The sequence below is a fragment of the Phanerochaete carnosa genome (genome assembly GCF_000300595.1).
Source record: "Phanerochaete carnosa HHB-10118-sp unplaced genomic scaffold PHACAscaffold_2, whole genome shotgun sequence".
Classification (NCBI taxonomy): Eukaryota; Fungi; Basidiomycota; class Agaricomycetes; order Polyporales; family Phanerochaetaceae; genus Phanerochaete; species Phanerochaete carnosa.
Window position 1 is genome coordinate 4,247,252 of NW_006767629.1, and position 22,547 is coordinate 4,269,798.

Genomic DNA, 22,547 nt, shown 5'->3' on the forward strand with positions numbered 1-22,547 from the left:
GCCAGGCGCCACAGGTACCATCGGGTACGCTAATGCGGGTGCTGGGTAGACGACTGCCGGAGAGTAGAGCACCGCTTGCGAAAGACACGGTGTTTCCCAGACTTGCCATGTCGGTCTAAAACAAGATGATGAGCAAAGGGACAGCAGAATGAGCACAAGCAACATACGGGTATGAAACAAGTGTGGTACAGGATGGCGCCGGGGACTGAACAAATGTCGTCAGCGGAGTTGAGGAGCGTGAGGTTGCGAACGTACGAAGCTGACCAGAGCGGGTTGTAGGACGGGAACAACAATCGCAGGAGATATCGTGCTCATAGGTAGATGCTGGGGTATAGTTATTGTATACGATGGATATGTTATTTGTGGAGAGTGCAGGCGATGGAGAGAAAACAAGTGGCATGCACTCTTGAAGATCTCTTTATATGCCGTGAGACGTCCTTTACCCATGTTAGTCGTGGTCAGTAGTGCGAGCGCACAGCCTGTAGCAGTGCCACAGGGCACAGGAAGGCGATACAACACCTCATCTGGACCGTGTTGTCCAAGAGTATAGTGGGGGCACAGAAGAGTCCGCATATATGGTCCTGCCAGCAGGACGCTGCGTATGCGATATCGCGCTGGCTGTGCTTTGCAGGACAAAAATATCCGAGGACAGGTACAGAGGGTACCCCATGACTAGGTGGAAGTGGGAGGAGCTGCGACGCAGCGGTACGTGTTCTGACTCCAGAGCTGGGACTCGGGGGATGTGGCATCTTATTGTGCGTTCGTCATGGTTTCAGTCGTTGAGTAAGTCAGATCTGCACAGAGGAGTCTTTAAACAGATGCCTCTCCGCGGCGACAGACTAGCCCGGAAAGGGTAGGTATTGTTGTCTCTTCGCAAGGTCGAAAATAGACATGCTTGCCGTCCATCCGCCACTTGTCTGAACAAACAAGAGCTTGTTTGACATGCATGGCATCTGTAGCAACGCAACTGGCTTGGCGAGCACAATGTCAGGGTGGGATAGGCAAGTAAGAGATCCAACGACTCGTCGGAGGAGAAACATTACGCAGGGCGCCAGTCAGCTGTATAAGCACGTTCCCGAAAATGATATACCACACCGCCCGTATCCGGGGCCGTGGGCTCGGCGGCATGTCGAAAGGTAATACATCATAATATCCTAGCTAGGGTCATCCGGTGTATGACATGCTGCAGCCGTGCCACTACGGAGCGATTTATATGGCTGCTATGTCTCTTGAGCCAGTGAGGACAAAGCGCATCTCAAGCTGCTTCACCTGGGGAGACGCACTAAAAGAAGCGACATGGTGCCTTTGTCATAGTGGCGCGTTGCCATATCTTCCGTGTCCACACTGCCTAGGTTTAGTGACACAGCGCATAAGCACAAGTGGCACTTAGTATCACAAAATCCCATCCAAAAGTAGCGAATGACTGAACATGAGACGAGTCTGTAGGTATCAAAGCTGCGCGCCGTCAAGTCCGTCGTATCCCTTCCCCTCTCTTTTGACAGACTGGGCAGCGGCAGTCGAGGCGTGCCCGGACGAGTGCTGTCCTGCGTTGTAATTAGGCACAACAACACAGGAGAAAGGTTAAGTACGACGTACAAGGCAATCTTCTCGCCGATACCTGCGCGCCCGCCAAGGCTGTGCCCAATTTCCGTGTGATGCTGTAAGAGCTCGCTCTTGTTCATGCAACGCGCATGGACGACGTGCCGACACAGGAACAGTAGTAGCAGCGACTGACTGTTCTCGATGAGCGAATCGCCACATACCGGGCATGTCTGCTTCCCTACATGATGTCTGTCAATTGCCCCTACGTTACAGCAAGTACAGGTGGTCGTACCACTGAGGAAGAAGCCAGCCGTCTGATTCTTATGCGACCTCTGTGCGAGGTCGGCACAGTCGCCGTTGCAGATGTCTTGGCATCCCTCAAGCAGCGAAATTTGGAGGTTAAAGTCGTGCAGGATCTTAATAAGCGCGCCCTTCAGTTCGGGGATCTCCAAACCATTTTTTATCCTCCGAATAATACGAATTGGGTTGATTTCAGCGCCGACATTCTCCAGCAAACCGCGAATGAAGGCTATGACGAAGGGCGTTAAAGGCCTTCGAAGAACACCAGGAGCAGAAACGGAAACCTGGTCGTGTCTCCGAATAGCGTAGTAAGTCTTCCCAGAGATCGTCGTCGTGCTGCTCTTTAGCAAAGTCGATAGCCTGGAACAGATGACTTAAGTCAAGTCTAATATATGCGAAACTGCTCTGAACATACCCGATCGACATCGCCCAATCTTTCGATGATCAGATTCAGCGCCCTTCTATTGTCACCCATGCGACCAAGTAAGAACACCATTTCTGCAACCAAGCCACGCTCCTCGCAAACTTTATAGGCCTGTTGTAGATGTCAGTCACATCGTCACTGTAAGGAGAGACTGTTAGACGCACCCGCTCAAAGGTGTAGTAGTTACTCGACCGGAGGAAGTCTATCAGCTTCTTGGGAGCGTACTCAGCGTACAGTTTGACCTGTTCAAATTCCAGTTAGTCACTCTCAGCGGACATTATCCATAACAAAACCCACCTGTGTGTCAGCAAAGTGCGACGTCAAGTGCTGATCCTTGGCGAACAGCGCATCCAGGTACAAGTACAGGTAGAAGTCCCTGACTTGTAGCTGTTGCACTACCCTTCCAATCTACACAACGTGCATCAGCCCTCTATCATACGTAGCGGTACGAGAGTACTCACCGGAATGGAGTGAATGTGATCCACGAGCAAACTGATCGCTGCGCTCTCGTTCGAATCGACTTTCCGCCCGCCTCACGGCGTTTCTCCTTCAGCTCAAAATCGAATTCGACGAGGAGCAGCGCCTGGTCTTGCACTGCGGTGAACAAGTTGTGTTCCCGAATAAGGTCAAAGACGTTCGGACGCCGCAGGCGCAGGAAGTATGGGAACGCTTTGCTTGGCTGGCGGTTCATGGTATACAGCTCGGCGAGGCACTCCATGAGGAGCACGGTGTCTGATGTCGCTGGACTTGAGGGTGAAGTCGACGTTGACGGAGCGGAATCGAGCTCCGCCTGGACAGCAACTATGACGGCAGATATGTCATATATGCCCACTGGCCAGTCCTTGATCGTCTTCAGCAACATCTGTAGATCCTGGTCAGCAAGCAGCTTTCAATACATTGAGCCTGAAAGCATTACCTGGCGGTTGTGTGACAAGAAGTATGCCAGGATCATCTCGTATACAAGGCGCCCAAGCGTCGGCTCCTCTGTCGGCACGTAGGGAATGATAGCCTGCAGCTGGTGCCTCTGTGCAAAGACAAATATCCAGTCTTCCCACCGCTTCGTATTATGGGTGCATACTTTCGGGCACAAACGGGCGGCTTTAGTATAGTCTTCTGCGCTCGATGAGTCAGCAGTGTTCGGCTTCAGATCATCCCGGGCTGACCTTCGCCGACCAGATGCTCAATATACCGCTGTCCAATTGCCACAGCGCTGACCCCTTCGCGCTTCTCGTCCTCGTCACTCTCCTTGTTATGCTTCTCGATCTCGTCCAGCGCCTCCTCAAACCGCTTCCGCTCTACAAGCCACAAGACGTGGTCCCGCCAGTCACGGGGCTTCACGAGCACGACGTCCTTCGGGCTCATCACAACATAGCTCCCAGCCTGACCCTCCACAGCTGCAGGCACCTCGATCAACACGTAGTCGTTGCAGGCCCAGCGCTCGTAGTTCGTGATGCTCAGCGCATCGTTTGCAAGCTCTTCGCCCCCGCGCGAGATGATGCGCAGTTCTGGTCGCTCTGCTGCCTTGCGTGCCTGTTCCGCGCGCGACAATGCAGCCTCGTTGCCTGTGAGAACGGATATGTCGGGAGGAGTATACGCAAGGATAAGGAACACGGTGAGCGTCGGCTGCTGCGACTTAGTCGTATTTGTCGGAGCGGCGTGCAAAGTGTGCGGACCTGCGCTCTCCGGCATGAGGTAAGGGACGATGCCGGCCATCATGCAATCGAGCTGGAAGACAGCTGTGATCTCGACGAGCAACGGGGGAAGATTCGCGGAAGGCTTGACGTTAGAGCGTGGGCGTGCACGAATTCGACAGACCCTGATCTGATCCGCCCATGCAATCAATAGTGTCGAGTCGTCTTGCCAGTGTAGAGTGCACTTGAACAGGTCTGCGCGCGGGCTATCGGTAGGTCGGTCGATGTAGATGATGCGCATCTGGGATACAGTGTCGTAAATTTTGACTCCCTGCCGCATAAATATGGTTAGGGATTGTCATGCACAGGGCCAAAAAGCGTCATACCAGGTCGTTTGCCCACGCAATCAGCCTGCCTCGCCATCGAGCCTGCCAAATAGGCCCTTCTCCGGTGTGAAGGACAGTCTCTTTATGTCCGAGCCACCCCTTCTCGTGCAGGATGAGATTTCCAGCCAGTCCATCACAGACGAATGCACGCTTACTGCGCTTTGCGAAGTCAGGCTCCAGCGATACTGTTCGCATTGGTCGCTTCTTATCGAACGAGTAGACTTCCGGCGTGGAGAGCGAGTAGATGACGACCTGTCCTACGTATCGCATATTAGACGCGAACTTAGCCAGTAAGTGAGTAGCTTACCGTCCATGGATGCAGTGGCTATGAAGTCACCAGTCTCGTCTAGTGAAATATCGAGAATACTAGCAGAATGGGGTTTCACGGATTTCGTGCGTTCGCCTTGCATATCTAGAAGGTGAACAATGCCTGAATGCGCACCAAGTGCCTGCAGAAAACAAATTAGCATCCCTACGGGTAAAAAGCTGTTCACGTACCAGCCGTTGGCGGGAATAAGCTAGCGCGGATGCAGAGTCCTTTACGAGGAGATCGTGCACCGACCCTCCTAGTCGCTCGTATTTGAGGGCGGGCTCTTCGTCATCCTCCTCCTCCTCATCTCCTTCGTCGTAATCCTCGTCGCCTTTTTCCCCGTCAGCGACACCTGCGTCGTAGTGGTCGGGTGCACGTGCGTTTTGCTTGGACGCTCTGCATTGTCCTCCTCATCTTCCTCCCCGTCCCCGTCCCCGCTCTCGCTCTCCCAGCTGTCTTCTTCTCTTTGCTTCGCATTTCTACCATCTCCACCATTCTGCATAGGTGACTCTGCCTCGCCGTTCTCACTGGGCTCCCCGCCATCCTCATGCTCAGCCAAGTTCATCTGGTCGTGACTGTCCGCCACGAGACGCGAGTCCTTCTCTTCACCGTGCCCATTAGCGTCCTCCGTCATCGCAGGTCATTAATGATTGATGTTTGGGGTCTGGCAAACATGGGGGCAGGAAACAACGTGTACAGATGTAGTGTCGCGTCTCGCGGGGAGAACGCTTCGGGCGTCTCTGAGTACGAACTAGACTTCTGTTATTACGCTCATTAGTAATTACACTGGGTGGTAAGTGCACTTTTTTCCGGCGTAAAATTAGCCAAAAACTGATCCAACAAGGCTCCAACTTTATCCGGTTTTCACCCGAAAAAAACCGAAGGCAAAACTCATTTTTCCGCCAGTTTTACTGTGTTTTGGACCCTTTTGGCCGGTTTTGCACCGGTTTCTCCTCAGTTTGCATCGGCGTAGAATCGAGGAATAACGGGGCCTTGTTTAGCCGCATTTGTCTGAGTTTCCTTGAGAAAAAAACTGCGCTTACCACCCTGTGTATAAATGCTTCTTACCGTCTTACGGTTTATCTATTATCCGGTCAGCTACTCAGATGAGCTTCGAGTTACATCTCGTGCAGTACTTATAGCAAGCTCGCACCCAAAAGACGGTTGCAAGCCGCATAAATGACCATTGTCCCGGAAGTATTACGACAGGACACAGCCTAAAGAGATATTCAACATATCAATCCTCACGCTTTTCTTTCCCAGACTGAACATCACGCGCCTCGACATTAATGGCTTCAATTATTGTATATCTTTACCATCTACCTTATCCTCCTGTGGCAGCACCTGGTTTAGCACAGTAGTGACGATACCTGTGATGAGAACGGAGGGCTTTAATCAGTAAGACTGTTACATTTAGAAAATGTAAATACTTACACGGCATACTGAGCGCGATCGTGATTGAGTCGAAGGCTCACACCGCTAAACAGGTACGTGAAGAAGCTAGGCATGAGCAGGCCGCCACTGCCGAACTTTGAACTACAGTACGGCCGCCACGACGAAATGTTCTGTCGCGTTCACCAAAGCTTGTTCGGCCGGCGAGCGAGGAACGTCGCAGCGAAATCAGGCAATGAAAACTTGGCACCACGAGAAATTGAACCAGAGGCTTCAGCGGCGGCGTCGACGAGTCGGCTGCGAATGAGACTTTGGTAGCAGAGATAGACCTGGTACCGCTGCGACGGGCTCACGGTACGCCCTGACACGACCGAATGCCCGACTGTCGGCGTCCTCCTTGTTTGTGATGCAATGCAAACCCGTCCGACTTGGTGTGCTGGGCGTCGGGCTCGATGAACATGATAGATACGATGACGCGCTGGCCGACCAAGCACCAAGCCGGCTCGTGCTATCGGAGCTTTCAAGTTCGGGTTCAAGTCGATGCTTTCTAGAGGCTCGAGCGGGAGCAACGCAAGGATTTGGTTGCCGGTGCCCTCAGGCGGCGGAAGCGCGAGGAATTGTCTTTCACTTGACCTTTGCTACGGATTCCTCTATGGTTGGTCCTGTTATGGCGCTTGTGAGAAACCTGCAGCGACCTCGAGAGCCAGACAGACAAACGCACCAGTATCTGGTACGCCTTGCTGCAATATGCTGCTCTAGCTGCATATGGGCGGCGCACCGCCTTGGGACACTGCTCTTCGATGCATCTGGGCATTTATGCCGCGCATGGGAGCGGGCGGGATCTCCTCGCCTCGATTTGCTTTTCTGACCGTACGCCTTCTTGTGCCCGTCGTGGCCCTTCCCGGGCAGGGCGAGACTCGGTGCGGTCAGTCTTCTCAAGACGTAATTGAGCAGGAAGCGAAGATGGCGCATCTCCTGTCGGACCCGTATAGTGCGTCTTCAATATCTCTGTCGACCATCGTCGGCTCGAAGAAGTCCATCTTAGCTGCCTCCTTCGCCATCTTGGCCGCAGCGGACGGGAATTATATACGCGCATAGTTGTCAAGTTCGGCGCTGTAGAGTCACGTCTTGGAAGGCGCGCGAGAGCACAGAATTTACACGGGCGTGGGTGGCCTTCGTGAATTGCTCGCGTTGCTGCAGCCTCGAGCACTAGGCTGCGGAATGGCGCGACATGCATGAAGGGCTTATAATCCGGATATCGTTCTGTCGGTGCTCAGATGGCGGTTGACCGAGAATGAAGATGCACGGGCTCTTGTGCTTCAGCCTTGTGATGTGCTCCGCCCCAACGACCTCCCCTCCCGCTTTGTGTCTTTAAATGTGAGCCATGTCGAATCTGCCCAGCTGTACGACAAAATAAACTCTAAATTCAAGCGATGAGCATGAGGACCCTCTGAGAGGTATGAAAACACATGCATTATCTTTGCAGCCGGGACACGAGGACAGTCCTTAGACCCAAAGAACGCGAGGTTCGGCTGCATCGTAGGAGTGACCATAGCTCGAGTGAAGGGAGATTTAGAATAAGTGTAGGGTGTGTGCCCTAGCTATTGTCTTGACTTGTCGGGGAAAGCCTGTATTCAGCGAATTGCTGCAGAGCAGAAGTCGACTCATGATAGATGGGAGCCAAACGTTGGAGCGCCATTCGGGCAACGATGGCGCTCCGAACTCCGAACGGATTGACCCTGCGCGTCATTCCCGACGCGAACATCTCCAACGAGAGCGAGTATCGAAGAAGTATACAACGCCAATAAAGCTAATAACCCCAGGCCTCCGCCTATACAACGAAGCGCCGGAGTCGTTGCGCGTCGTGCCCTTCCTGTATGTCGTCACCTTCGCGCATGTCACAACTTACGAAACTCAGCTCAAGGCCGAACTCACGCATGGGCTCGCGGAACACGTCGTTTTCACGCGTCGCGTTGTCTTTCCTGTCTACTACGCGCCGCGACGAGTTGAGTACGATAGGCTACACGCTTCTATCAGGCACGATCCTCACGACACTGGAAGTTAGATCGCGCAGACAGGATCGTCTTTTGAGCAGCGGGAGTCCTCGAGAACGACCATCCAGAACCTGAGATCGAAGCACCTATCTCTCTTTTCCTTGGGGCCCTTTTATTCGGCATTCACCAGTCTTCGCGTGGCACCAAGATGCTCGCAAAGGGGCTCGACGGTGAGATCCATTGATGTTCCAGGCATGTCAGGAATGCAAAAGCGTTAGACAGAAGCGCTCTGCAGACTATGCAGTTCAGCCCACCCTATGCAGTCAGCCAGATTGGACAAGGCTGAGCCGAGATTACCCAGAACAGGCGTTTTACAATTGTGTTCGTGCGTCTCGCTTGTAACTTTCTGTGCGCTCCAATGAGCTCGCTGACGGATCACAAAAGATATCAGCTGCAGTGTCCGCGACCAGTTAGGGATTGAAGACGAGCGGCCATAGTAAATATGCAGGCTCTATTTCCAAGGTCAGATGGTATGTTCTCCGCGTATCCTCTGGCCTACAGAGCCTAGTAATAAAGTGTTGTGACATTCCACGCAGCTTTCATTCTCCCTGTTCCAGCGAAGCCATTCCCTCGTCCAAGCTCGCGTACAAAGCGACTCTTTTAATTTTCTCTCTCATATCGTCTATGTTCGCGCCTACACCGCATGTCAGCGATTGGGCCCTCTGTTTGCGGCCTGAATGACCTACAACTACCTGAATGTAGGTATGTTCGCCCTCAGCGCCCGTCATGGCAGCCAATCGGCGTCCGCCGAACGCGCCTTTTCTGACTCGTGACATAGTTCTTCGCAGGCTCTCAGCACGAGACCTGCGTGGCTGTAATACGGGCCTTCGCTTGAACCACTCTGTCAGCAGCTATGCGCCGTCTGAAAGAGAAGCTGCAGAGCAGCAAGGCCCCCGACGCCGCCATCGGACACCTCAAGCGAGCTCTCGATGTGTTCAACGACGTTGCTGGTAATGTTGGAGTGCCGGGATTGCAAATAGGCGTGAGCGTCCTTTCGACCGTGTTGGCAATGGTCCAGGTATGCACCGTGTACCGTCCTCTCGGCGGTGCTTCTGATAACGGAAACAGAAATCGCATGCGAACACAGAAAGTATCAAGGAACTGGCTACGAGGGTAGGAGATCTGACGAAGATGGTGCAAGAAAGTGCAGAAATGCAGGGCGAGAATATATCTGCTCCGACGCAGGACAGAATCAACGGATTGCTAGAGTGAGTCTGCTGTTGATGGTACAAGTGCAGGACAATGACGTCACACAGGTCTTGGAAAATAATCGACGGCGAGGCCCAGAGTCTCAATTCCCGGCACAAATTCTGGAGAACACTAGGAAGCGACAAGGAAGCAGAAGAGATCACAGGTTTAGTGCAGAGGATATCGTCGTCAATCGAGGCTTTCACGGTATGCAACGTTTAATAACTCTGAAGACTCGCTCCTCTGGCTAATATGCTGCTTTGAATGACAGGTTGGCAGTATGATTGCGATTGAATCTGCTTTGCATGTAGGTAGCAGACATGCCTCAGTTGCCGATGCAGACGTTAACTTCGCGCCAAAAGCATCACGCGCATATTTCCAAGCAAGACTCGCAGAGAGTAGAGGCGAAGATAGACGTCATCCCAGATATCATTGTTAAAGTGAGGATCTCTCAGCGATTGTACAGACTGCAATCTAACGCCTAGTGATTCTAGCGCTTATTAGCTCGCTGGGAAGGTGTGCTCAACGATTAATACCGCGGCGCTTTTGTCCTGACCACTTTCTTTAAGGCAGCTTTGTACCGCCCCATGCGGCCCGAGCGCAGTTTGACAGCGACTCTGAACGCAAGGCTTGTCTAGATGGGACACGTACGGAGATCTTAGAAAATATCTTCATCTGGGCAGCTGGCCGATACGTGCCTGGTGGTGCGGCCGGTCCTGCCAAGGGCTCTACCCTCCAGCAACGCAACATTCTCTGGCTCAACGGCTTACCCGGCACCGGCAAGACAACGTTATCATTCTCCGTTGCAAAGGAATGCCATCGTCGTGGCATCCTAGGTGCAAGCTTCTTCTGTTCTCGATCCGATGCCGATTGTAGCAAGCCCTCCATGATCTTCACTACCATCGCGTATCGCCTCGGACTGTTCTACGAACCTTATAAGGACCGTGTCACAGAGATACTCAAGAACGATCCCGATCTAGTAGACTCTCAAGTCTCTCGTCAATTCGAAGAGCTCATAGTGCAGCCATTGGCGCTCCTCCGCGAGGGCTTCTCTCCATGTGTTGTGGTGATCGATGCACTGGACGAGTGTCAGCAACCTCAGATCACCTCCACGATCTTATCGACCCTGCTCGAACATGCGGACCATCTCTCCCCACTGCGATTTTTCGTCACCAGCCGGCCCGAACGGGACATTGTGGCCACATTCGACACTCCCAACTACCGCGATGCATTTGGCAAACTACTCCTACATGCAGTCGCATTGCAGCCCGTAACCACTGCGGACATCAAGCGGTACCTTACGGTGTCACTGTCAGATATCAGACGGTATTTCGGCTTGGCGGATACCTGGCCCAACGATACCGATATCGAGACACTCAGCAAGATGGCTGGCGGCCTGTTCATCTTTGCCGCGACCGCCATCAAATTTATCAAAGACCGTCACTACAACGACCCAATTGGACAGCTGAAAAGACTCATATCCGCAGCAAGTTCACGCGGCTCCCATGCGCTGCTTGATGAGCTATATCTTCAGGTGCTCAAAACTGCCACAGCTAATATGTCGGCGAGTCTTTCGAAGCGACTTCAGACTATTCTTGGCTCCATCGCCACCATTAAGGATCCCCTTCCCCTATCTGGCCTCTCGCAACTACTTGGGCTCTCCACCGATATCGTATACAGCTCCCTCGTCGGTCTCCACTCCGTACTCGTAATACCGGACACTCAAGATTCTGCGGAGAATATCCGCATTATCCATCCGACCTTCCCCGAGTTCTTGCTCGACCCGAGCCGCTGCACGAACCGTTCATTCACCATCGACCCACAACGACAGAACACACTGCTACTACGCAGGTGTCTCTACGCGTTGAGGGAGCTGAAGCGAGATATCTGTGACATTCGGGACCCTTCTTTACTCAACACCGAGGTTCCCGACCTGCCGCGGCGTATAGAGGGTGCGATCCCGGCACACCTGCAGTACGCCTCTCGGCACTGGTGCACTCATCTTTCAAGCTGCGAAATATCAGACAATATCCTTGACGGACTTCTCAAGTTAGTGCAGAGGCGACTGCCACACTGGCTCGAGGCCTGTAGTCTGCTCGGAGTATTAAGGGATGTTGTTCCGGGTATCAACGAGGCGCAACGGATACTCAGGGTGAGTGCACTTCATTCTCAGGTATGGCTTGCACATCTACAATTTTATGTAGGACATTGACGATGATCGAGCGAGGGGCATCATCGTCCTGTTGAATGACTGCGAACGGCTGCTCGTCGGCCACTTCCCTGCGATTAGCGGCTCAGCGCTACAGCTATACTATTCGGTTTTGCCAATTATTCCGACGAAGACGATGTTTACATGGACATACGCACACGAGCGTTTTGCAGGGAGCTCCATCAAGGTCTTCGGCAGCATCCCGGACGCTTGGAATGCCTGCTTGGGTACGGTCAACGCACATGGAGGTCGTTCGGTCGAGGCGGTTGACTTCTCGCCCAACGGCAGGACGATTGTCTCGTCAGGGTGCGACTCCAAGATACGCCTCTGGGATGCGCTGACGTGCGCCCTACTTCTGGTTCTCTCCGGTCATTCAAAATGGGTTCGCTCCGTCAAGTATTCTTCGGATGGCACCCGCATAGCTTCTGCTGCTGAAGATGGAACGGTCAAAGTCTGGGACGCCGTGTCTGGTGTGCTCATCCGCACCCTGGAAGGGCACGTGTACGGAGTCCTCTGCGCAGTCTTCACACCCGACGGCAGGCGTATCGTATCTGGCTCTGACGATCGTTCTGTCAAGATTTGGGACATGCAGACAGGTGCCTGTTTGGCAACCTTAACCGTGCACAACGACAACGTCAGATCTGTTGCCGTGTCTCGGGACGGCCGTTGGATGGCGTCGAGCTCGGCGAACCAAGTCTACCTGTGGAATCTGGAGGCGTCGACGTGCACTCATCATGTCTCGATAACTCCCGAAAGCGAAGGCTTTACTTTTCGTGATATTGCCTTCACGCCAGATAACTCCCAAGTTGTGGTTGTATTGGCTAGCAGTAACTTGGCGAAGCTGTCGGTCTGGGACGTCAAAACCGCGAAACACCTCCGCGACCTCCAGCCATCAGGCCGATCGTTCTCGCGGATCGGCAGGCTAAGCTTTCTTCCGACCGGAAATAAGCTCACCTGTGGAGCAGGGAAAACTATCCTCGTCTTAGACTTTGCAGATGGCGAGGTTCGACACGAATTTTTCGGTCACACTCCTGGCCGCAACATTAACAGTGTCACTTATAATCAAGACGGGACTCGCATCGCGTCTGGCTCGAGCGATGGCACTATTCGGCTGTGGGACGTGTCGCGGTCTGCGGCGATCAAGTCACAGCCTGAGTACGTCAGCAAACCATCCAATCTGCCCAGTGAGAAATTGGCCGACTACCGCTTGGCCGTCTTCTCCCACGACGCGAGTCGCGCGCTATTGGTGGCCGACGACAGCTACCGATCCAGTAGTATCGAGGTGGTGAAGACCGATTCGTGGGACCGTGTGTACAAGCCTCTGTCTCTACCCTCCGGACGCTCGCATTATGCGGGGTTTTCGCCAGAGGGTGCAACGATCCTTACGGCATCGAAGGGAGATCGTGTTAAGGTGATACTCTGGGACGCTGCTTCCGGATTGCCGCGCCTACAGCTTGAGGACGAGCTCTCCGCTGCGCTCTGGTCCTGCTCCTCCGTGGGCACCTTCATGTGGAGCGGTGTCTTGGGCTACATGCCCCACTGTTTCGGCGGCTATTCTTCGTCGGCAATGTTCTCGCAAGACAGCTGTTACTTGCTCACGAAGACTTTACCTAAAGATTGGAACTCTGGAGGGTACCCCGCTTGTCTGTGGAATGCCACGACGGGCAAGCTCACTCGAGAGTTTGATGGACATAGCCGCGATGTCACCTCCGTCGCTTTCTCGCTGGACGGTAGACGCATTGCAACGAGCTCCTATGATTGGACTGTCATCGTTTGGGATGCCACCACCGGAGCATCTCTAGCAACGTGTAGGGGACATAAGAAGTGGGTTACCTCGGCCGCCTTCTCTCCAAGTGGAGAACGTGTGGCCTCCGGAGACAGTTGTGGTCGCATTCTAGTGTGGAATACGGAGGGAGGGGAACAGCTCCAGGCGTTCGAGTGGTATATAGATGAAGTATGGTCAGTCGCCTTTACACCGGCTGAGGACGTCATCATCTCCTTCTCAGGCGACAACACCATGCGATTCTGGTGCATCGAATCAGGCGCCTGCCTCCTCGTTCTCCATCCAGACACCTGGTACCGCACCCTGCACCTGTCCCCCGACGGCTCCGGAATCTTACTCGACAACGACAAACGACTTGTTCAGCTGTGGGTTCCTACCAACGCGGACACGCAGACAACGGCACCGCTTCCTTGGCTTCCGCGTCGCACCTGGCCTATATACTACATTGAGGACGGCTGGATATTCTCTTTGGCGCCGTCCCGGCGGACACGGCTGTGCTGGATTCCGCTAGACTGGCGTGGTCTGGTGGGATACCTTGGACATGACGTGGTGTTACAGAGCGGGCATAAGCTAAATTTCTCGAGATTAAGTAGGCGTTTGGAGAGCTTGCATAGTGATCGCGCGCAGTAGTGTATTCCGGACGTACGTTGTAGGACATCTCTCAGACATTTTTCCCAGAAAGAGCCTATATAGAGACATCTGCTGCAGAGCAGAGAAGATTGGAATCGGGCTCGCACTAAATGCGTTGGGGATTTCTGAATGCCGGCTTTCGGGACAAAATATTGAAGCATTGTGGCGCTGCGCACATACGCACAAGCGAAAATTGTGGCGGCCTGTTTGCACAAAAATTAGCGCGGCATATAAATTGAGATCCCGCCGTCAGTTACATAAGCTATCGCCTTCAAACATATTCAGCTCCGCCATGAACACGTTACTCTCACCGATAAACACATTTACTCACCGGCAATCATATACTCTTGGCGGCGAACACATTCGCTTTCGCTTTCGCCAGCAGAAGTGCCCGTCTTCTGTATGCATCTGGCATCATTGCGACAATATTGCTTATCGCCACCCCCGGCCTCCTGCCATTGGGCATATCGTGTCTCTGGCAACATGACTGTTTCCCCTCGAGGTCTGTATGAGGCGCCGCCATTCCATGGTCCCACTGCTGCAGAAACCGCAGACCTAAGCTGTACTCACCAGGTCACAGCTAGTGATTTGACTGGCTCGGCTTCAAGCCAGCAAGCCGGCCAAGCCAAGCCTGCACAAGCTGGGCCAAGCCGAGCCAAAAGAGTGCCGACTTGGAAAGGCTTTTGGCTTGGCTTGCATGTCAAGCCAACCAAGCCAAGCTGACAAGCCGCGGCTTAGGCTTTTATCAATTTTACTCAAGTTAATGCCACTGTATTTGACAGCGGTTGGCATGGTATGGTATGACAGCACGTTGGCTGAGCGCCTAACGTCAAGTTATATCGATCGTGCTTGGGCAGGTCGTACTATGATTGCACCCAAGGTCCGAAACCGACCTTAGTGTTCACACAGCGTCTTGGTATTGTTATACTTGGCGCCTTGCAGGGGAGGCTGTCTGCTGAAGAATGTTGACTATTGACGTGCTTGGCGATGTGGGGGTTTTCCGGAAGTTTTCAGGTCCTGCACCCTTATGGATTGAGCATCGACGAATCAACGATTGTTTCGAACCACCTGTTTGGTATCCTTGCGGCGTCATCATTATGCTACCCATTAAGCAAGTTGAAGGCGACCACAGATGACGCAGAAGCCAAATGAAACGAGCGACAGCTCCACCAGCGGTCCTTCCGCTGCTGATACCTGAAAAATTCTAGCTAACAAGGCTCCCGCGGAACTGGCTACTGTAACACGGAGCGCAGATTGAGAGGATGGTTTTCGGGCGAGGCTAAAGGATGTTTCAGTTTGCCTGCTCCAAAGGTTTGTATCGTTTCACAACTCCAACATGTTAGATGCATAGCCTGAGAACAAATCTCCATTCTCGGAGTTCGCGGTGGAGTGGAGCTTGGCATTTTTCGTGGCCTGGGGATCTGTAGGAAGGCTGCGATCTTACCCAAAACCATCAGCAAAAAAATTGGCAGCATATATAGCCTGGGCAGTCCTGGCAAAGCTAACCTCACTTACAAAGGTAACCATTCTGGGAACAAGTATATCAACGTAGATATAACACCGGTTTGCTTTATCAAACATACCAGTCTGGGATCCTTTAGCATGCATAGCATGCTGGCGAGGTTGGTATGGGCTGGCAAGGGCTGGCAAGGCATTACCAGCGAGCGCCAATCAGGATGCAATAAATCGTTGAATTTTCAAATATATTGAGAGCTGCCTCGCACACAATAACAGAGGACAAAAGTAATATATTTTCAAAGCTACACAAATTACATGGGTGTGGGCAGTAGCTATGAACACGTTGTTAATGTCAAAGCGGCTGCACGCGCGCGTCGCTCGCACTATGGGTGTTCAACGATGGGCGGCTCCCGGAGTGACCATACAGCCAGCGCATGTCGCACGGGGACGATGACAATGTAAGTGTTCATCCTGTGAGAACCCATAGACTGTGATACGTACCACAACTGCGGTGAGCAGATCTTATGGTGTACATCGGGGTGCCATGCGGGAGCGTACCCTGTGCAAGGAGATGGCTTGCTGGACGAGGTAATGGATAAGCCATTGTCTAGCAAGGACCTTTGTGTGAGAAATTAAATAACGAAGTGCATATATGCAGGCTACGCACCTTGTATGAGCCTGTACAAGTGAGACGACAAGGTCATAAGCCGAAGAAGTGCATCGGCATGTATGTACGAACCTCGCATGCTTGAGCCGCTGTATCTTAAACTTGTGTGAGACTTGCACTAAGGGGCGGAAATCAACATTGTCGTCAGTCGGTTGTTCTGTCTGCGGAAATAATGAATCACAAGCTAGGTATAGTATATGCACATACCTCAACACATATTCCACTCAGTGGCACATTGAACATACATTGTCTGCAACAAGCGTTCCGAGCACCACTGGCGCGGCGCTCTGGCCATTGAACGCCGGCAGGTGCGGGTCGGCCGACGAAAGCAAGCCGCTGCCTGTGCCGTCGCCCGTGAGTTTCCACTGTTTGGCTGTCCCGGAACGCACGCAAAAAAGTGTGTCATCAGCAGCAGGAAACTACACATGACACAGAAGAAAGAAGAGACGCACCTCGATTGATCGTGAGTTGTCCGTGAATGCACACGTCGAGGCCGTACAAATGAAGGCGCCAGCAATCAGGCTTCAGGTCCCAGAACGGCGTCGAGTAGTTCGCGGGCACTGTGTATGAGATGTGGCGGTGGCGGCAATGACGGCGGTACAGAGGCCGGGGAAAGGAAGGGGGGATGTCCATTTGATGAGACCTGAGACATGGTGGTGAGGAAGTAAGAGACACGGAGCGACAAGTGCCCTCTATATGAATCAAGATATAAAAGGAAAGACACCAAAAATGAGTTTAGGGGAGGTCAAACAAACCTTGCACTTGTCTCTGAATAGTCGGCATAGAGGCGAAGGTCAGGTCTCTTGGGAGGCGTGTGTGACGTCACGTCACCACCGAGATCTGGGTGAGCAGGTCATGACATGTCTAACGACATCATAATGGGAACGGAATTGCATCGACATACCGGTCTGGGCTGAGATTGCAATGCAATACCAGAGAATACCAGTCTGGTTTTGCCTGGCCTTGCATTGCCAGCGTCCACCAGACTGCTAGGTGCTTACCTAGTAACCCTTCCCTGATCTACGACTGATTTTTTTGCTGATGAACGTCCAGGGCTGCTATGGAGAAGGCGAGCACCGTTGGGCTTGGGACGCGCCCAAAAATGTGCCGTGTGTTACCACACTATGTCCCGCGACTCGTTCGTCCACGATATCTGCAACCTAGAGATCGAAAAGGAGCCAAAAGGCGAAGCTATGGCCACGGTCCGGCGTCTTCGGCTAGACGCTTGAAGCGCCCGAAAAGCGCCGGATCAGTCTGGTATCCCAACACGGATCAAAGGCAGCGGAAACGACGTATTGCAGGCCGGATTTTGATTTTTACCCGATAATATTCTTAATAAGGGAGGATCCGACCCAAGTGATTTGACAAAAAGTAAGATCTGCTGACATGTTATGCACGATGTATTCTGAAACATGGTCCAGTTAGTACAACGCTCTGTAGGCGGCTGTAGAAAAGCATACGAGAAGATGTTCCACTTCATCGCCCCGCCTGTGCATTCGAAACATCTTGACTGTTGATCGCAGCCACAGCACTGGGGCGGGGTTGTGGTCAGGAAGCTTTTATAGGTCCACGTAAAGATTGCCCACGTCAAGCTAACCCTACCGTCGCCAGCATGTCCTTGGACCCACCAACGCTCACGTACGGCCTCATCCTGCTGGGGACGGCATTATACTTCTTGAACTGGCTCAAAGAGTACAAAGCAAGTAACTACCACTGTGCCATCAACGGTATTCTGACCTCCGTGTAGCTCAGGAATGTACCTGCGCTAGGACCGACCGCACCGCTGCTCTCTTACTGGGGAGCATGCAAATTCATGACCAATTGCCAGGAAATGCTCGCAGAGGGGCATACGAAGGTATGCTGCGCATGGTCTCCGCTGCGCTTCTGCTAACAAGGGCTTCTACGCGGCAGTTCGGCGGGAGACCGTTCAGGATGGCAACTTTCCGACATTGGCAGTATATTGTCTCAGATCCTAAGCTCCTTGACGAGCTGCGACGAGCACCGGACGACGAGCTGTCTTTCGTTGAAGCCGTGTCCGAGGTCAGCATTTATGACCTACTGATCAGCAAAGCAAGCAAACCTGATCTTTCCTGCAGGCCCTGGAGCTCGAATACGCAATGGGCGTGGCGGCACCCAAAGATATGTATCATGTGCCCATTATCAGGACGACGCTCACACGCAATCTGAGCCACCTCTATGGAGGGATCTATGAGGAGATATGCAGCGCATTTGCAGACTGCATCCCCGTGAAAGATGGTAAGCATTCAATTGCGGCCCATTCACGCGCACGTTCATCAGAGATTCTGGCCGCATAGAATGGACTGCCGTGCCCGCAATGGCTACCATCATGCAGGTTGTCGCTCGGACGAGTGCTCGCATCTTCGTTGGTCTCCCTCTCTGTATACCCTTTTAATGTTCTCCGCTGCGGTTGTGTTGACGGTAGAATAGGCCGTAATCAAGAATTCTTGGACATCAGCGTCAATCACACAACAGACGTCGTCAAGACTGGGCTTATACTTGGCGTGTTGCCCGCTTCCCTCAAGCCGTAAGTCGCCACCCCGCATTCGAAGATCACTACTCCCTAAATGACGTCTTGCAGGATTGTGAATCGCCTGATCAACAGGGTCGACAGGACCATTGACCGTACGTATGATTTGCTGAGCTCCACGATCGACGAGCGGCGAAGCATGATGGAACAATATGGAGATGACTGGCCAGACAAGCCTGTAAGTCGTGCATTCTTGCAATTTGGCCTGCAGCTAAACTCCTGTGGATCAGAATGATCTGCTCCAGTGGCTCATGGAAGCTGCAGAAGGGGCCGAGCGCGAACCGAGGGCCCTGGCAGCTCGTTTGCTTATGGTCGACTTTGCCGCCATTCACACGTCTTCCATGGTAGGCCACGAGTCTTGGTTCCCTCGACACTGTGCACTGACTATCCGGTCCTTCAGAGCTTCACTCATGCATTGTATCACCTGGCTGCATACCCAGAGTATATCAAGCCGCTACGGGAGGAAGTCGAAGGTATCATTGCGGAAGACGGCTGGTCAAAGGATTCGCTACAGAAGATGCGTAAGGTCGACAGCTTCCTAAAGGAGTGTCAACGGTATGAAGGTATCGGTAGCTGTGCGTTTTGCGTCTCATAACAACGATCGCATGCTCAATACCCTCGCATAGTATTCCTTGAACGCAAGGTGCTGAAGGACTATACCTTCTCCGATGGCACGTTTGTCCCCAAAGGCAGCTGTGTCTCAACCTCGAAGATGGCAACACACGACCAGCGCGAGTACTACGATGATCCGTGCGTCTTCAAGCCGTGGCGCTTTTCCGACGTGCGCGATGAGACAGACGAAGGCACGAAGCACCAGATGGCTAACACAAGTATGGAATACCTTCCGTTTGGCGTCGGAAAGCACGCCTGGTGAGTTTTATCTCTAGGCCTTTGTGGTCGGTGCATTGAAGACTGTTGTAGCCCGGGACGGTTCTTTGCTGCGAATGAGCTGAAGACCATGATGGCGCATCTTGTGGTAACGTACGACGTTCGCATGGAGAAGCCAGAAGAGATTCCGCGCATGCTCTGCTTTGGCCCTACCACATCGCCAAATCGAACAGCGAAGGTTCTGTTCAAGAAGCGGAAGGACTGAACCGCATTGATTCAAACGATCTGTTATCAATTGTACTCAAGTTAATATCACTATGTTTACTGGCGGTCAGCATGATATGGCATGACACGACGTTGGCTAAGCACCTGACATCGCACCAAGTTATGTCGATCCCAGGCATTGTGTTTGGGCAGGTCGTACTATGATTGCGTAAAGGTCTGAATCCGACCCTAGTCTCCATGCAGCGTCTTGATATTGTTATTCCTGGTAGTATGTCGCAGAGCCTGAGGAGGCTGTCTGATGTGGAGATCGTCGACTACTGAAGCAAGAAACTCTAACGTGCTCAGCGATAACGGAGTTTTCTGGACGCTTTCGGGCTCGGAATCTTGTGCACCTCAAAGCTTGAACATCGACGAATCGACGAATGCTTCGAATCATCTGTTGAGTATCCTTGCGGCGTCGTCATTATGCTACCCATTAAGCAAGTTGAAGGCGACCACAACAGATGACGCAGAAGCCAAAATGAAACGAGCGACAGCTCCACCGGTGGTCCTTCCGCTGCCGCTATCCCGACAATTCTGGCTGATCAGACTCCCGCGGAACTGGCTGCTGTAACACAGAGCGCAGATTTAGATGATTTTCAGACGCTTGATTATGTTTTGCCTGCCCCAAAGATATGTATCGTCTCACGACTCTAACATATCAGATACATGGCATCCCCTGACCGCCGAAACGCCAGAAAAACCTCTGTTCTCGGAGCTCGTGGTGTTGTGGCAAGTGTTGTGGAGCTTGGCTTGTTTCATAGGATCTGTCGGATTGCGATAGTGCATAAAGCGGTCAGGGCCATGAGGAGGTGAGGATTGTTGGGTGTGGGATACGCCCAGCAATGTGCCGCGGATTATTGATTACCACCCGGGGCCGCGACATCATTCTACGGATCACCGGACGCTTCAAAAATACTAGATGTCTACGGTCTACCGGATTGAAGCACCATTTACGGAATGGAAGCGTTTTGGGCAGAATGCTGCCCAACGAGAAGCAGACATACAACGGAAATTGAGTGAGTACGTACAGATAAGTCCTCTTCGCGCCAGTCCATGGCCTAACTGACCTGCACTGCTCAATTTTTAATTGTCTGATTTATTTTGATTCCAGGGAAGCCGCTCTACTATAGACTGATATCGTCCGCTGCATCCAGATAAATGGCACATTGTGTACAGGCAGGCTATCGCGAGGTTCGGGGCTGCGTCTAAACATTACTGTGTGGATTGTCCAACAGCAGTCAACTAAGGGTGTGCATATTCGCGCACCTGAGCCCCAGTCTCTATCCACTTCTGACTAACAACTTTCTGCACCTCGACAAGCACAGGCATGGCCGCCTGTTCCTTATTTGAGACTGGATATGGTGGTGGTACTCTGGTTCGGCAATCGAGTGCTACTCGCAGGGTTGTGCCAGCACGGTAACATGCACGGAAAACCATGCAGACGAGGCATAGGGTATGTGTAAGAGCTAGTATCTCAACAAGTGCCTGTGTAGGGACGTTACATGCTGCCGAGCCGAGGTTGACTCATGGTGGACGTCGAGGAGTAGAGGACGCCCAAGTTGGGATCAATCTGCTCCGACTAAAAACGGCGGCGGATCCCGGCCTGCGCCACAAAGCCCTTGAGCCGAGAGGCTTTCCGCAGCATGTCATTCCTGAGATGGCGGAGAGTTCAGTTTGCTCACGAATCTACATGGTGCAGGCTGCACGAAGGTCACATGAAGCTGAGCAAGCAGCAGAACGAACACTTATACCTCCCACCACAGTCCTTCCACCGAGTCACGACGGCGATGCATACATATCTCTCTAGCCCATGTCTCGCCACACGGCTCCAGTGTGGCAACAGGTATTCATCTGCAGGCCAGAACGCAGTGATATCGAGCCCTGAGCGGGTATCGGGTCACCGTGTTCTAAATCATGCACCAAAGCAGCATTTCCGAAAACAGTAGAAGATTGAGTCTCGTCTGCGCAACTGCGTTAGGTGGCAAATCGCATCACACCATTCGCGCTGTGGCCGCGGTGGCGAGCGTGAGACAGGTTAGGACAACCGTTCGATGCTGAATTCGACAATGATTCAGCTGCGTCCGCCAGAGCTTAGCCGCCCGGTCAGCACGGGTCGTCGCAATAGAGGGCAGCGTAAAATTTAAAATTAGCATTACGAAAACTAGCGACCACAGCTAGCGCAATGGAGAACCACACTGCAGGCTGCAGCGATGGCGCCAACGAATCAGCCATGAACGAGTTATTGGTAGCAGGGACGGACCTCAGATCACTCCGGCGGACTCTCGCAGCTCGACGGCGCCTTGACTCGACTGAATGCGGGACCGCCCAAATATTTGTTTCCACACTGCTTTGAAAGCGAACGCAGTGGGCAGCGGGCCCGTCTGGCCTGGTGTGCTGGGGCGCTGGCCTCGACGAGTACAATGGATATGCCGCTGTGCTGGGCGGCCTAGTTCCAAACCGGCCGGTGCTATTGGTGCTTTCAGATTCGGAATCAACTCGGTGCTTTCCAGAGGTTCAGGCGGGAACAGCGCAGGGATTTGGTTGCCGGTGCAATCAGGCATCGGAAGCGCAAGGAGCCCTTCTCAGCTTGGTTCGCTACAGGCTCCTCGATCTGGACCTGTCCAGACGCCTGTATTAGAAGTAGAGCACTCTCGAGGGATGAACAGGCGCACCAGCTTCTGGTATGCCGTGCCGCTATACGGTACCTCCGGGTGCAAGCAAGACTTGTGGCGCACCACCGCTTCGTGACGTTGCTACTCGACGGAGTGGTGCATTTATGTCGCATACGGTGTCGTACGAGATCTTCTCGTCACCGAGCCTCGACTGAAGAAACCCACCTTTGGCTGTGGCGCACGGAAAATTGTACACGCGCTCGACGTCTTGAGATTTAATGGCGCGGAGTCGCCTTTTGAGGGATGCGTAACAGCACA

The 22,547-nt window shown here is 52.9% G+C and overlaps 3 protein-coding genes across 3 annotated transcripts; 2 read left to right on the plus strand and 1 right to left on the minus strand.

The window, feature by feature from the left end:
• Window positions 1–1,310: 1,310 nt before the first annotated feature.
• Window positions 1,311–5,336, minus strand: PHACADRAFT_206282 (uncharacterized protein). The gene is made up of 14 exons (XM_007392566.1): window positions 4,987–5,336; window positions 4,782–4,924; window positions 4,591–4,732; window positions 4,284–4,540; window positions 3,430–4,228; window positions 3,183–3,379; window positions 2,728–3,128; window positions 2,564–2,666; window positions 2,431–2,508; window positions 2,258–2,377; window positions 2,127–2,202; window positions 1,835–2,071; window positions 1,590–1,780; window positions 1,311–1,539 (listed from the first exon to the last, which is right to left on the minus strand). The coding sequence occupies exons 1-14, from the start codon at window positions 5,225–5,227 to the stop codon at window positions 1,450–1,452; spliced, it is 3,075 nt and encodes a 1,024-aa protein (XP_007392628.1). The 5' UTR covers window positions 5,228–5,336; the 3' UTR covers window positions 1,311–1,449.
• Window positions 5,337–8,822: 3,486 nt separating this feature from the next.
• Window positions 8,823–13,948, plus strand: PHACADRAFT_206284 (uncharacterized protein). Its single transcript, XM_007392567.1, has 8 exons — window positions 8,823–9,057; window positions 9,108–9,247; window positions 9,296–9,434; window positions 9,499–9,534; window positions 9,590–9,667; window positions 9,722–9,743; window positions 9,797–11,379; window positions 11,432–13,948. The coding sequence occupies exons 1-8, from the start codon at window positions 8,893–8,895 to the stop codon at window positions 13,847–13,849; spliced, it is 4,581 nt and encodes a 1,526-aa protein (XP_007392629.1). The 5' UTR covers window positions 8,823–8,892; the 3' UTR covers window positions 13,850–13,948.
• Window positions 13,949–17,402: 3,454 nt separating this feature from the next.
• On the plus strand, window positions 17,403–19,615 carry PHACADRAFT_206285 (uncharacterized protein; the record flags this gene model as incomplete). The annotated part of the gene is made up of 11 exons (XM_007392568.1): window positions 17,403–17,666; window positions 17,727–17,829; window positions 17,886–18,014; window positions 18,071–18,230; window positions 18,290–18,373; window positions 18,423–18,519; window positions 18,574–18,700; window positions 18,753–18,866; window positions 18,923–19,097; window positions 19,149–19,392; window positions 19,444–19,615. The coding sequence occupies exons 1-11, from the start codon at window positions 17,587–17,589 to the stop codon at window positions 19,613–19,615; spliced, it is 1,485 nt and encodes a 494-aa protein (XP_007392630.1). The 5' UTR covers window positions 17,403–17,586.
• Between the last annotated feature and the right edge of the window lie 2,932 nt (window positions 19,616–22,547).

Excerpts from the sequence above, each read along its gene's own strand:
- PHACADRAFT_206282 (XM_007392566.1), bottom strand. The coding sequence starts at position 5,227 with ATGACGGAGGACGCTAATGGGCACGGTGAAGAGAAGGACTCGCGTCTC. Across the intron at positions 4,229-4,283 it reads TTGCGTGGGCAAACGACCTG|GGAGTCAAAATTTACGACAC; the intron begins GTATGACGCTTT and ends TTTATGCGGCAG. Across the intron at positions 1,781-1,834 it reads GGCTGGCTTCTTCCTCAGTG|GGAAGCAGACATGCCCGGTA; the intron begins GTACGACCACCT and ends GACATCATGTAG.
- PHACADRAFT_206284 (XM_007392567.1), top strand. The coding sequence starts at position 8,893 with ATGCGCCGTCTGAAAGAGAAGCTGCAGAGCAGCAAGGCCCCCGACGCC. Across the intron at positions 9,248-9,295 it reads AGAATCAACGGATTGCTAGA|GTCTTGGAAAATAATCGACG; the intron begins GTGAGTCTGCTG and ends GACGTCACACAG. Across the intron at positions 9,435-9,498 it reads CGTCAATCGAGGCTTTCACG|GTTGGCAGTATGATTGCGAT; the intron begins GTATGCAACGTT and ends TTTGAATGACAG.